The 14,667-nt window shown below is 41.1% G+C and overlaps 1 protein-coding gene across 1 annotated transcript in view; it reads left to right on the plus strand.

Moving 5' to 3' along the window:
* Positions 1-14,667, plus strand: part of LOC145997452 (tyrosine-protein phosphatase non-receptor type 13-like) — a 460,227-nt gene that overhangs the window by 307,020 nt on the left and 138,540 nt on the right. The window contains exon 5 of the mRNA XM_083134519.1: positions 5,349-5,498. Within this exon, the coding sequence (XP_082990645.1) occupies positions 5,349-5,498 (150 nt within the window). The remainder of the gene's footprint in view (positions 1-5,348; positions 5,499-14,667) is intronic.

A 14,667-nucleotide genomic window follows, 5' to 3' on the forward strand; every position in this document is an offset into this window, starting at 1 on the left:
TTGATTGAAGAAAGAAAAGTGCTTTTCATACTTAAAAAATACTTATTTATGAGTCGGATACCTTCTACTTTCTCTGCAGTTTGATATTTTTCATAAAATTTCCCTTTCACTTAAAAATTTTCCCGAATTTCCCTCTGAGCAGAGGAAAATTTCCCTTCTAGGTGCAACACTAGCACATTATCAAATGATATAACAAACTATTGGCAGATGGCGTCTTCGATGCCATTCTTGGGGATAAATTTAGATTCTTCCGTGGACGCTAATTACTAGTTTCCCCATGCTCAGATCGCCGCCGGAGTCACGTGACCGAAAGATCCAATTAGGTGGCAGCACCTGTTACTCTGCTCCTCTCTGGATGTTGTGCCACGAGAAGAAAAGATCTTCCTCTATTCGTGTACACAGGTTGAAATGTTAATGATCGTAAGAGCCACTCTAACTGAGGATACAATGCAGGCAAGTCAAGGCACGTGAGATAAGAGAAAGATGGGTGAAATCAATGTTGGAAAAATACAACAAGAAGGAGAGATGTTTGTGTTCAGTACGGAACCTCTTTTCAAAGATTCATTCTTTATTATTTCTACAGCAATAGACACACTAAGTGGCGTACCCAAGGGGGTTGAAGGGTGACATACCCCCTTCTTTGGCCGAGTATTTCTAGAAATAAAAACGTCAAAGGCGGGAAAAGATGTCAAAATTAGGGGTGAACACTAAAAAAAAGCGTATGTAACCCCCCTTCGTTTCGAAGTCCTGGGCACACCACTGAATTCTCATAAGGTTCACGGATATTTACATTGGCGTCTGTTGCGTATGCAATCTGTTGGATTATGTTTTACTCCGTGCACATGGAAGTGACCAGCACCACGCTCCGGCTGCCTTTCACTCCCTCCTCTCAAGGCACTCCTTTATTAGATTTTATTTGATTTTTGTTAATTAGCGTCGATTTTCTCCCACCTTTTTGGCTAATCGGGACGATGAGGCGTGATGATGCCATGCCAAGGCCGTGATCCGAATCCGGAACTACTTGTTGTCTTAAATATACAAGGTTTTTCATTCATATGTATTTAGTTCGTTTTGTACTCTCTGTGCATTTTAAATATTGAAATAGAATTTTAATCTGTTATTCTAACACTTTCTTCAACAATAGAGAATGCAAACACAAGTTTTGAAAGTGAAGTACACTGCATATTTTACACAGTACAAAACTTTGATAATCCATTGTTTTGGTAACAGAAATTATATTGTGTACATGAATTTTTCATTAAAATTAATGTCATGTAACCTTACTGCATTTAATTTAGCCTGGCGAGCCGCTTGCTTAATGAAAATTGCTATTTTTCACAACTGAACCAGTCTGGAACACTTGGAAATTCTGTAAAAATCAGGGAATTTACTTTTTCTGGAAATGTTAGGAAATTTACTGTTTTTCTGGAAAAATCAACAAATTTTTGTGGTATTGCTCTAAAAGTAGGTTTTTAAACAAGGAAAAATAGGACAAGAAAGGAATTTTTAAATTGGTTGTGGACAATCTATCCTTCAGTTTGATATACTGAGCATTACCTGTAGTTTCAGTAGATTTATATGAATGGCTCTGCCTGGATGTAAGACATGGTAAGTGACATTTTGGTCATTCCTGAGTTCATTAAGAAAAAAGGTTATCATAAGCTATACTGTAGATAAATTGTTTTCGTGTTGTGTTTACCAATTTCACAAGGCTTCACTGAATCCAATGCAAATTGTATGACATGGCAATTTCTCGCGAAAATTGAAAGATGTCTTTTTATTTTGGAACTCAAAAATGACCAAAATGTCACTTACTATGTTTTACACCCGAGACCTTTGTGTAGTAAATACTCTAGGAAAAGGGGTCATGTTTTGAACTAATAGCAACAGCTAGTGGGATTTGCTAATTTATTTTGCAATAGGAAGTGTGAGGGTGGAATTAATATGCGCACCACTTTTGTGCATTTCTACTTTCTGGCCCAGTACCAGCCTGAAGTACGAAGTCTGATTCTAACTTTGCAACTTCTTCAACTCTTGTTTTCCCTTGATATTGTTCGTTTGGCCCACTTACTTGGCTTTCTCCTCCGTTTATTCTGTTGCTATCGATTACCATTAACTGCCTAGAGTTTTCAAGCTGTTAGAGAAAAACTTTTCGGTTATTCTAGGGCTTGTTATCTGTGTAAGATTCTTGCAGACTTTTTATTTTCTTGTCTCTCAAGTTTTTTCTCCCCTTCTGATTGCTTCCTTTCTTCAGCGAGTCGAACTAATATTGCATTTTTCTTGTTTTTCTTTCTCTCGTCTCAATCTTATTGAGATATGATAACGGACTGGCTCCTTTGGACTGGAGGAAGGGGTTTGTTGAAATATTGGCTCACGCAGCATGTTTGTGAAAGTTTCGAGAGAAGACTCGCCACCAGGGGCTTTAGTATCGGCTGCGGTAGAGGGTTGGTTTCCATATATACATACATATGAAGACGTGCCCAAGAAAAACGTGTTGGGGTTAGGAGTTTGAAACGGCGGGGGTTGAAGTTCCCTTTCGAAGTGTCAGGATGCAACCGACGCTACGCACAGAAACGTAAATGCATTATTTGAAACAACAACAAAGGGGATACATCTGTAGCTCAGACCAAATGTTTAACATCATCGAGAAAGATATTACAAGGTTATGATGATCGGACGTCCCGCATTAGCTTGGACCGTCCCTTTTTTTAGTCTGTCCCGATGTTTAAAAGTTAAACGGGACGCCAGCATGTCCCTTGTTGTGGCATTGACTTACCGGCATAGAATGACTGCAACAATACACCTTCTGTACTATTACTATGATGAATGATTTCTAATTCTTAAGGACTGCTTGGCTTCTCCGGAGGCGCAGTGGCAGCGTAGTCGCCTTGTAATCAAGGGGTCCCGGGTTCGATACCCGGTGGAGGCACATAGTGGTTCGGATCCCGCTTTAAACAGTAGGTCCAATCCCGATTAGCCGTACTGTGCATAAAGTGGACTTAAAACACAAACTCAATCAATCAGTTAAGGACTGCTTGGTTGGAGTATGTATTTAAGTCCACTTAATGCACTCTATTTTCCCCCCATCATATATATTTTCTCTCTCTCTCTCTTTGTTGGACTCTGTGCTTTGCTATCTCTTTCTCTTTATCAGAGATGCGTCTCTCTCAACATCTCCCATTCTCTAGCTCTCTCGTCTTGTAAGGAATTAGTCTTGTGTTCGACTCCCTGCGGGGCCACATTTCAATGCTCCTATTTCCACTTTAAACTGCAAGGCAGTCCCGATTAGCCTATCTCTACATAAAGTGCACTTAAAAACAAACTTTGGAGAAAAATTCTCGTTTCTCTTTTATTGATTTCCTTCTCCATCCTTTGTCTTGGACACGATGAGACCGGAAGCTTGTTAACTATTTACGACAAGAGACCTGCTTGAAGGCCATGCTGTAGTCCTTAGGTTTTGTTCCGTCTCAGCTGAATCTCCCCATTCTTTCCCCAAGCGAGGTTCTCTCTGTAATCCCCGATTATCTATGTTCTGCCTTTCTTGCCCCTTTCTTTACAGACTACCCTCTTCTTACTTAAGTACTCCTCGCTTTCCGGACTCGGTTGGACCAATGGCCGAGGCTAGGGCAGCTTTTTTCGAATTTTCTTCTCTCTTTCGAGAAACCGCCATGATATTCCAAAATTTGAAAAACTCGTACAGCTGCCTAGAATTCCTTCAAGAGCATTCATGTGAATCTTCATGTAGTTTGCTTTCGCTGTTGTCTAGATATTATTACTAGTTTAATAGACGTATGTAGCCACGAAACCTTCCTGTTAGTAGATATTTGACTGTTATACGTGACGGTTGTGTCTTTGGAAGTGACTAACCGTAACCTAAACCTGTTGTTATTTCGGGCTTGGGTATAATATACCCCATGTCCAAGATTATGTTGTTTTTTCTATACGGGAAAGACAGTATATCAAGATAAAATTCAGTCACTTGACCACCTGAGCCAAAGAATAACCGCAAACATAGATGATACCTATTGATATGCTTACCCAAGTGTGGACTGAAGTGGAGTATCAGCTTAATGTCTGTAGGGTGTAGTTGGTCCACACATGGCAATTACAGTAAAGGTAATTAAACTTTGAACATTGTATTGCCACAAATACTTTATACACCGATGAGTCATTACATAACCCGGTAACATTTAGCACGCCTGGAGCAGGGAGAATAACACATACCATGCAGGCAGCATGGTATATACTGGGCAGGTCTACAGGCTCGCTGTTAGTAGTGCCTCTAGCATCAGAATGGGAAAATTGGCCGATCTCTCCCAGTTTGATAGAGGTCGAATTGTGATGGCACGGCACCTAAGTACCAGCATCTCTGAGAAAATTGGCCGATCTCTCCCAGTTTTATGACGGTCCCTGTGGTGGAGTGGTTAGCACATTGCGCTACGACGCCAGGGGTCCCGGGTTCGAATCCTCGCCTGGGCATGGATATTTGTGAGTGTCCATTCATCATATCATCACTCATCCCCATGTTCGCAAATTAGCCAAAGTGGCACAAAAAGCGAAGTAAAATAATGCAAATCAAATCACAAATCTCCCAGTTTGATAGAGGTCAAATTGTGATGGCACCGCACCTTGGTACAAGCATCTCTGAGAAAATTGGCTGATCTCTCCCAGTTTGATAGAGGTCCAATTGTGATGGCACGGCACCTTGGTACCAGCATCTCTGAGAAAATTGGCCAATCTCTCCCAGTTTGATAGAGGTCAAATTGTGATGGCACTGCACCTTGGTACCAGCATCTCTGAGAAAATTGGCCGATCTCTCTCAGTTTGATAGAGGTCAAATTGTGATGGCACTGCACCTTGGTACCAGCATCTCTGAGAAAATTGGCCGATCTCTCCCAGTTTGATAGAGGTCAAATTGTGATGGCACTGCACCTTGGTACCAGCATCTCTGAGAAAATTGGCTGATCTCTCCCAGTTTGATAGAAGTCAAATTGTGATGGCATGACACCTTACTATCAGCATCTCTGAAACGGCACTGTTTGTTGGCTGCTCTCGTGCCAGTTCGAGAAATCGCCAATAGGTACAACAGTGGTGACCAGGACAATGTTTCACAGCACACGGTTCATCGAACGCTGTTGCGCACGGGACTGAAGACATAATGCCATAGCTCATTACGTAGGTGCTCATAATGTAATGGCTCATCGGTGTATACTCATACATGTATGATTTACAACTGCGAAATAAGAGTACTCTTAGTGTGCTTATGTTTCGTGCAAATAAATATTCTTTGCAAATGCTGTGCACCTAATAGTGTGGTAATTACCTTTGTGTCCGCTTGTATCTTGCAGATGTGGATATATGTCCTTGGTAGGACCCTTCAGGTGGCTATGGGATGTCGGGATAGTCCCAACAGCATCTCCGCTCATTTCCTGGATGTTCTCCAGCGGATGACGCAGGCGGAGCAATCCTCTAGAGCCTTGCTTGTGGACATTCTTACGGTGAGTACGCCTTAACTTATAATGCATTTGTTTTGTACCTCAGGAGAAAAGACTCTGAGTGCTCTTTCTACTTTTGTACCGGGTGGTCATAATTAAAGTTCCACTACTGCTCAGGGCCGTCTGGAGACCGTTCGAAGAAACGGATTGTGGTGAAACTTAGTATTTAGGCTATAAAGAGCATGGGAAAGCCAGTGCTAACGAAATAGAGTAGTTCACATTTTCACCACCAGGTGGAAATGTGGCGTTTAAAATTAAAATTCACCTACTCAGAACCCTCTGGAGCCCGACCGAAGCAACGCATTAAGGTGAAACGTAGTATTTAGTTTATGGAGACTACTGGAGAAGCGATAGCTGATGACAACCAAGTTAGTTCAAATTTTCACCACCAGGTGGAAATGTAGCACTGAAATAACAACCAGAAGTTGGACATGTCAAACTTAATTTTTAGTTTATGTCAGTACCGCAGTGTTCAATATACGCGTCGCCAACGTGAATGACCCGTGGTAGCGTAAGACAGCGTGATCAAATGTATTCCGCAGTGGGATGGTCTTCACTGTCCATCAAATTCCAGAGTCAGATTTCCACCTGGTGGTGAAAATTTGAACTGTTTTCGTCAGCATTTGCTTCGTGGGGAATGCAAAGTTTTGGCTTGTGTGACGAGCAGGGTTGCCAGGTGTCCCCGGATTTTAAATGACCGTTCTTTATTTGAAATGTCCCATGACAAATTTTCCAGCGAAACCAGTTGCCCATATTTATAAAATTACGTTTTTCCAGTCAGCATCCATGTGACTGAACGTCTAGATCCTCAATAGATTAATCTAAATTCCGCTTCCCCAACTGTTTGAGACCACTTCCTTCTCTGCACACTTTCAGCTGGGCACTTGTTTTGCTGTTTATCGAACAGAATGTACAATTATCTGGATCTTTTACGAAAGAAAACACATCAATTCACGTTTAGAAGGAAACATTTTATCACCATCTTCTACAACTATTATTAATGTTACTATAGCAACGTCAGTGTTCCCAAGCACATAGGGTAGCCCGGGGCTATATCGATCATTTCGCATTGAACAGTATATAAAAAATTGAAGAAAAAAATTCCTCCCAAAACTGTTAATTTATTCTGAAACGCCATTCTTTTGTCTACAAATGTGCACAATTTAAAATTATGTGTTTATATTTCTGATAGTTGTAAAAATGGAAAAAGTGAAACACTACACATTGCATGATTTTCCAAAACTACGGGGGAATTCTGATCACTTGCAAAATCGCACGTCTAGATACATTTTCCACAAATGAATTATAACACCATTAAGCCTTGTTTCCATGATATGAAAAACAATATGCTGACCAAGGCAGAAATTTATTTTATTATAAAACATAAACTAAACGTAACGTTTCAACCTTCCAGCAAGGTCTTCTTCAGACTCTGCAAAGTCAAATGTAACAAGGTACAAAACAGGACGATATATATACACACAAAAATAACTCCCCTCCAGACTATTAGAAAGTTCTTCTGGAACATTCTACCAAGCGGCTTTCCCTTGTCAACTGTAGGGATGATGTACGACTTAAGAGAGATAGAAATGCGATATTTAAACACACGAGAGAAACAGGACATGACATAGAGTGGGATGAGGCTAAAGAGTGGGATGAGGCTAAGTAGATAGGAAGGGAGAAGAGAGCACTAGTGAGAAAATGGAGGAGGCCAAGGAAATAGAGAAGAAAGGTGAAGACACAATGAACTGGAATGGGGGACTGAAGATAACAAAGAATGGAAGAAGGTGTTAGAAATAGTGGAAAGGACAAGAGAGAAAGAGAAAAGAAGAAGGAAGAAGAATGAAGGAAAAAGAGCGTGATATTAAGAGTCCAACCACATTCCATATCAAAGAAAATGTTTAGCCTTTCAGGTGAAAGTACAGTTAACAAGGGAAAACCACCTGCTAGAATGTTCCAGAATAACTTTCTAATAGTCTGGAGGGGATTTATTTTTGTGTATATAAATCGTCCTGTTTTTGTACCTTGTTACATTTGTACTTGGTGCGGAGTCTGAAGAAGACCTTACTAGAAGGTTGAAACGTTACGTTTAGTTTATATTTTATAATAAAATAAATTTCCGCCTTGGTCAGCATATTTAATTTTTATAAATGAATTGTTCCTTACCAAAAGCCCCGACACATATTTCATGAAAGCAAGTGTTTCATCGTTGACGTCGTATCCAGTCACCTTTAAAAGCACTTTCGTTGGAGTAGTACAACTGACCGCAAAAACAGCAATTAATATTGTCTTCATCGTTACCGACATCTTAGTTTGCTGTGGTTTCTATCATTTTCTTCCCTACAGGCGTATGCTCGTCAGATGTTAAATTGCATGTTCACACTTTTCGTCTACATCGTTTTGTCTTTTCTGGCTGTTTGGTGGGAGATGGGATTATTTCAGAGAATGTTAAAGTGAAAGAGGATCGTAATGATCGTAAAAACTCCAAAAACCGATATTTCTTTCATTAGTTGGCTACACTGCGCTGTCCAACTTTGGGGCCACAAACGTGTATGACTAACAACGAATATACCTACCCCATTGTTACACATACTCACAATAATGTGGCTGGTACAGCTTACGTTCTAAAGCTTATCTGTTTAACTATGCGAAAATGCACATGCAGAGTACATGGCTTGTTTCCAAAACCAATAATTTAGAGGCACATTAATTTACAAACAGCAGCAGTGTCGTGCGCATTTCAACAATGTAGGTTCTCCTTCTCCACTGATGCCATGCAGTTTGCCAACCCGAGCATTACCAATGCGCTAGGATCGAATATTCTTTCGTCGATCGATATAGCCCCGGGCTACCCTAAACGTTACACAATTTAACACATCATAGGAAACAAACGTTATTGAACAGCAACTTGAACATTATCATTTGAAGTTTAAAAATATACATAATAATTATAATTGTACATTTAAAAATAAACAGAAAAATAATGATGATCTGCTGTAATAGAGAACAGTCATAAAGTGGCATAAAAGCGAAGTAAAATAAATCCAAGGGCAAATTCCTAAGGAGGTAAAGACTAGGATTCATCTAAGAGTACCCCCTGTTTCCTAGGAAGCCTTCAGCTCAGCGAGAGATCGATGGGGAAGCCTTCATTTAAGAAGAGGAAATCGAATTTAGAAGAAGGACTTCCTGGAGACTGAGCTCGGTTCGATCATAAAGGAATTTAGTCCGCGCCACTGCCCAGTCCAGCAGCGCTCCGAAAGTTCCTGCAGCCTCTGCTGAAGTATACGAGTTATTCCTACCCCGAGGCGTGGAATGCCGGCTTCAGCGGGAGCTCGTACGGTGTGTGTTAATTTCAAGCATGCGGATTTGTATCGTCGGCATACAGGAGAGATGCGTGAACTGAGAAGTTACTTAACCCAGCATTTCGTCTTCGCCTGGCTCGTTCTCAGCCAGAACTAGCCAACCCCCCGTGATGGAGTGATTAGCGCTGCACACTAGGACGCCGGGGGTCCCTGTTTCGAATCCTGGCCTGAACATTTGGTGTTCTTTGTGGCTGTACTTTCATCATGTCACTCACGGTCATCGTCCTGATAAGCCCAGTTGGTAAAAAAGCGACGGTAAATAACCAATATCAAATCAGATCGGTCAAAGTTAGATAAAGTTCGTTTCTTAAGTTGGTATGACGTTTGACTGCCATGCGGGAGACCCGGGTTGGGTGTTCTAAGCTCGCAACTTTTCCTTCCTTGTTCCTGCGTCAAGCGCCTCTGGACTTCGCAGAGCCTCAAATAAATGTGTATCTAATTGGGGGGATAAAGACGGCCGGAGCGCGGTGCTGTTCACAGCACCTCAAACTTGGCTGAGATCCAGAATGTGTCTGGTCCTACTCCCACATCCTCTTAATGTGCCTTGATGGCACGGTGCACGGGGCTGGACCTACAGTTTTAGTTGGAATTGGAACAAATGTTTTACTCGACCTTGGATCGAACCCGGGACCACTTGATTACAAGGCGACAGCTTAGCATTCGCGCCATCGAGGAGGCTCTTGTTATCGGTCGAGATATAAATGCGCGATTCTTTCTCGGTTTTGTCTCTAGTTGTGATTCCATGACTACTAATCGGTCTCGTCTCGTGGCACAAAAAGCGAAGTAAAATAAAACCAAATCAATCAATCTTTCTCGGTTTTTGATTGATTGATTTTTATAGTATGAGCACTTAAAAATACCGGCTACTTTTGCCTGTCTCTCAGTACGGGGATAAGGCCCTTAACAACTAAACCAAAATTGAGGATAGGCCTCTAACAAGAAAATAAGATATGTGTTAAAAACTTTCTTGCTTAATTTTTAAATTTTGTTAATCACTTAACAAGAACTAAAATTATACTGTTTCCTAGTGTAAAATCTCCATACCCTAGTTAAAATCTGAGGCTGTAAAAGGACACTCAGCACACACAAGGACAAACACAGGACAGGACTACTACACAGAGGATTGTCCTGGCCGTGGGTTCAGGTGCCAGAGCCTCGTTGGCCTGCAAGGAACAGTGCAAGTAAGAGTGACCAGAAGGTTGCCCCTTACCGCCCTCTTTCTATCGGACCTGGTTAACGAAGTCATCCCTGTTGAGTGCAGGTTCTTCAGTATGCCGGAGTGTGGAGGAAAGAATACAACTAGATTGAAGTCACAAGCAAAAGTGATAATTCACAAACTCATCAACATGATGTGCATAAACAACTTACATCATAATACAAACACTACACGTCCTTTCTTTCTCACGAAGCACGATACAGATTTGCAGCATACATGATGAAAACGAGTCAGTTGAGCTACGTTAGATAACATAGCCACAGAGTCATAAGGTCTGGCGTACATCTTTAGTCGGTATGCGACAATCCCCATCGTCGCGACTACCCCAAGAGGTAGAAACGGCCAAATAATCGATACGAAATGAATTGAAGTCTATTTCTAAAAACCACAAAACGCTTGGGTTAATGCCATTCCCACGAACCTCTTCCACTCTTCTAAATGTTAAAAGGAACGGTGAGGTTTTTATCTAATTAAACGGGAACATGGATAGAAATGGCTCTCCCTGCCTTAACCCTTTTTTGCCTGCCGTCGTGTCCCATTGATCGTCCTGAGTCTTCGTCAACTTTGTTCTTGGAAAGAGACGGCGAACTTTTTACCCACCCCTTTCCTTAATCTTTTCAACTTTGTCATTTCCTCTGAGCGGAGTATCCTTTTAATTACTTCCAAGGTATTGGAAAGCGATCGCTGGAGAGTTGGCTGTCGTGTGCCTTCGCTAAGGACGCCGGAAGCACCTGTGTCACAATGCTTAGTCTTCGTTGAGATCCGCTAAGTGAGGGTCCTTAAGGTCCAGGAGCAGCAATGCTTAAACTGTTTTCACTGCTGCAATAACAGGGTGTCTGCAATTTCTTATAAACAAAATTCCGTGAGCAGCTTTCCTGGCGGCGAATGGTGACGAGGTTTTCTCTGGATATCAACCAGTTGATATCCGGATTTGCTTTCGAGAGCTAATGCAAATCTCATCGTCAGGGATTGAAGTCAATTGGAGCTTTTGAGAGCTAACACCACTTTCATATTCAGTGATTGAAGCTTTTGAGAGCTAATGTCACTCTCATCGTGAGGGATTGAAGTCAATTGAAGTTTTTGAGAGGTAAAGCCACTCGCATCTTGAGGGATTGAAGCCTTTGAGAGCTAATGTCACTCATCTTCAGGGATTGAAGTCAATTGAAGGTTTTGAGAGCTAATGTCACTCTCATCGTGAGGGATTGAAGTCAATTGAAGCTTTTGAGAGCTAATGTCACTCTCATCGTGAGGGATTGAAGTCAATTGAAGCTTTTGAGAGCTAATGTCACTCTCATCTTGAGGGATTGAAGTCAATTGAAGTTTTTGAGAGCTAACGCCACTCGCATCTTGAGGGATTGAAGCCTTTGAGAGCTAATATCACTCATCTTCAGGGATTGAAGTCAATTGAAGCCTTTGAGCTAATGTCACTCATCTTCAGGGATTGAAGTCAATTGAAGGTTTTGATAGCTAATGCCACTCTCATCGTGAGGGATTGAAGTCAATTGAAGCTTTTGAGAGCTAATGTCACTCTCATCGTGAGGGATTGAAGTCAATTGAAGCCTTTGAGAGCTAATGTCACTCTCATCTTGAGGGATTGAAGTCAATTGAAGCTTTTGAGAGCTAATGTCACTCTCATCGTGATGGATTGAAGTCAATTGAAGCTTTTGAGTGCTAATGTCACTCTCATCTTCAGGAATTGAAGTAAATTGAAGCTATTGAGAGCTAATGTCACTCATCTTCAGGAATTAAAGTCAATTGAAGCTTTTGAGAGCTAATGTCACTCATCTTCAGGAATTAAAGTCAATTGAAGCTTTTGAGAGCTAATGTCACTCTCATCGTCAGGGATTGAACTCAATTGAGTCTTTTAAAAGCTAACGCAACTCTCATCTTCAGGAATTGAAGTCACTTGATGCTATTGAGAGCTAATGTTACTCTTACCGTGAGGGATTGAAGTCAATTGAAGCTTTTGAGAGCTAACGCCACTCTCATCTTCAGGAATTGAAGTAAATTGAGAAAACCTCTTCAAAATTACCGGACTTTTCAATGTTTTCCAGACCAAGGACTAAAATTTTACAGACTAAGGCCATCAGGGCAATTCATATATTTAATCTTGTGTGTAAGTTGCAACAGCACACTTAGAATCCCACATTTTTTTTTAGAGTATTCACTTCACATGCAAAAGCGATAATACCAGTATTGACTTATGATTAACAAAGAATTCTTTTTTTTAAACAAAAAATCATGATAATTTTAGCCAGCATAAATAAATATTTATACCAAAATGTTGGAATAAAAACTGTATTATTTCTAATATCTAACAAATAGTTCAAGACATGACCCCTTTTCCTAGAATAATAAAATTTCTACCTGGAACTACCAGTAATAATCAGTACATCCAACTGAAGTGTAGTTTATCCACAAGGAGTAAAATTTCTTGCTTGTCCTTTATTTTCTTTGTTCAAAAATCGACTTTGAATGTACTACTAGAAAAAAATTAATATTTCCAGGAACACAGTAAAATTTCCTGACATTTCCATGATTTTCCCAGAAAAAGTATATTCGCTGAGTTTTTCAGGTTTCCCAGACTGATAGAGACTCTGAGAAACAGGGTAAGTTAACATGGCCTGATTATAAGCGAATCGCAAAATATAAAATTTACGGACCTTTTTCCTTTAATTGCACTAACGAAAGTATTTCTTTCTCAGGCCTGGCAACTCGCCGTATATGTGCAAGCGTGCTCTCGTATGCACACATTCAGAGCGAGAAGTCGAGAACAATGTAAGCAGTTGATTGCATCGTTTACGCTCCCTCTCTTCGCTTACGGTTGAAAATTCGAGTACAGCGCCTCAGGGGTGTTCTCGTGGTCAAGCTTTGTCATTTAAATTTTCCTCATTATATGTCTTCTCTTTGTTTTCTCGAGATTTGAAATGGAACTCCAACGAAGCAGTTTGTAAACTGTGCAGCAGGTGGCACTAGTTGCTTTAAAACACATAGTTTGTTAGAAATGAATGAGTGAAAATAATGTTGGACAATTTTCCTATAAGGCTTCCCCGATGGCATAGTGTTAACATCGTCGCTTTGTAATCAGGTTCCCAGGTTCGATACCCGGTGGGGCCACATTGCACAGTGGTTCGGATCCAACTTTAAACTGTAGGTCCACTCCCGATTAGCCTATCTGTGCATAAACTGGACACAACCATTCAACAATTTTCATTGTAATACTTAGGCGTCCAACCGTACTATGTTGCATTTTACGTAAGAGGACGAATCGGCGACAGGACGCTTGCTGCATTCTATTTACTGGGAAGGAATGATTATATTGTTAGTTCTTGTCGTGCGAGAGAGGAAATTCGTAACGAACATTGTGAAAGTTCTATTCTTAGAAGTAATATTGTATTTTGCAAAACTGGAAGAGTAAATTTGCACAGAAGGAAAATGCTTAAGGGAAATTTTTGCAGGCATTTTTTTCTAGTTTTGTTTGTGATTTTACTGTTTGCTCTCCTTGTTGGAGAGGAGAAGTTTAATGTTTGCTGTTTTAAAAAGGGGGGAGCGCCTTTATTGACGAGGGGGCGTAGGTAAGGGGGATGCTGTTTTTCAGAATTTGCAAGATTCTTCCGGATCGATGGGAGGTTGGTAGAGCGTGAGATTCCATTGTTCCACTGCGGAGGCGAAGTCGCATTCCTCTCTCCGTCCCTGAAGAATGGGAAGCTCGCAGGTGATGCCCCTCAAGAGGTGCTCTAGAACGTTTTTGGAGAGTCTTTTTGTCCTCGACTGGCCTTCCTTGACGTGGCTTCTTGTAATGAAATGTCCTTGCGATTTTTAGCACCGCCGCAACCTCCTTATTATAACAAGGCCTCTGCAGAGAAGCTTTTTTTGCATGTGACGTCATCGTTTATAGGTCATGGAAGGCGTCGCGCCTATATTGCATTTGTTATGCTAGCCATGTACGCAAAGAATAGAAGGTTCGGACTATGTCAGATCTCCACCTATTTTGATTCGTGGCCTTCTTATAGGATGGTGTTGCCCAATGATGTGCACGTGTCACTTTGCAGGTGACCTGCCAATGATGACGTTGCTCTTAAGCAAAATCTTTGCACAGGCTGTCTTATAAGAAGGCACTGCCCAGCCTTGTGTAACAATTTTTATGCATTCGTATTAACCTACAAATGATGTTTCGCCTAAGCAGAGTCGTGCTATAAGAAAGCATTCCCAACTGTGTGTTCCACTTTTTAAGCGCTCGCATGACGACGTTGCACATAAACAAAATTTTTTTGCACAGACATAAACACTTCTAAAGCTTTCTTATTAACCTGGGAATGATGACGTTATCAGTGTACAAGGGGTCTTTGCACAAGCCTTGCCACAAGAAGGTATCGCCGAACAGCGTGTAACACTTTCCAAGCATTCGTATTAACCTAGGAATGATGACGTTACACGCAAACGAAGAATATTTGCATAGCGCTTGTTATAGGAAGGCATTGTCCCGCAGCGAGTACCACTTCCCAAGGATTAGGACTAACCCACGGATGATGACGTCATACGTGTAAAGAGTTTGCATTGGCCTTGTTAATAGAAGTCATTTGCCATGACGAAC

This window comes from Lepisma saccharinum, chromosome 13 (assembly GCF_977018435.1).
Source record: "Lepisma saccharinum chromosome 13, izLepSacc3.1, whole genome shotgun sequence".
NCBI lineage: Eukaryota > Metazoa > Arthropoda > Insecta > Zygentoma > Lepismatidae > Lepisma > Lepisma saccharinum.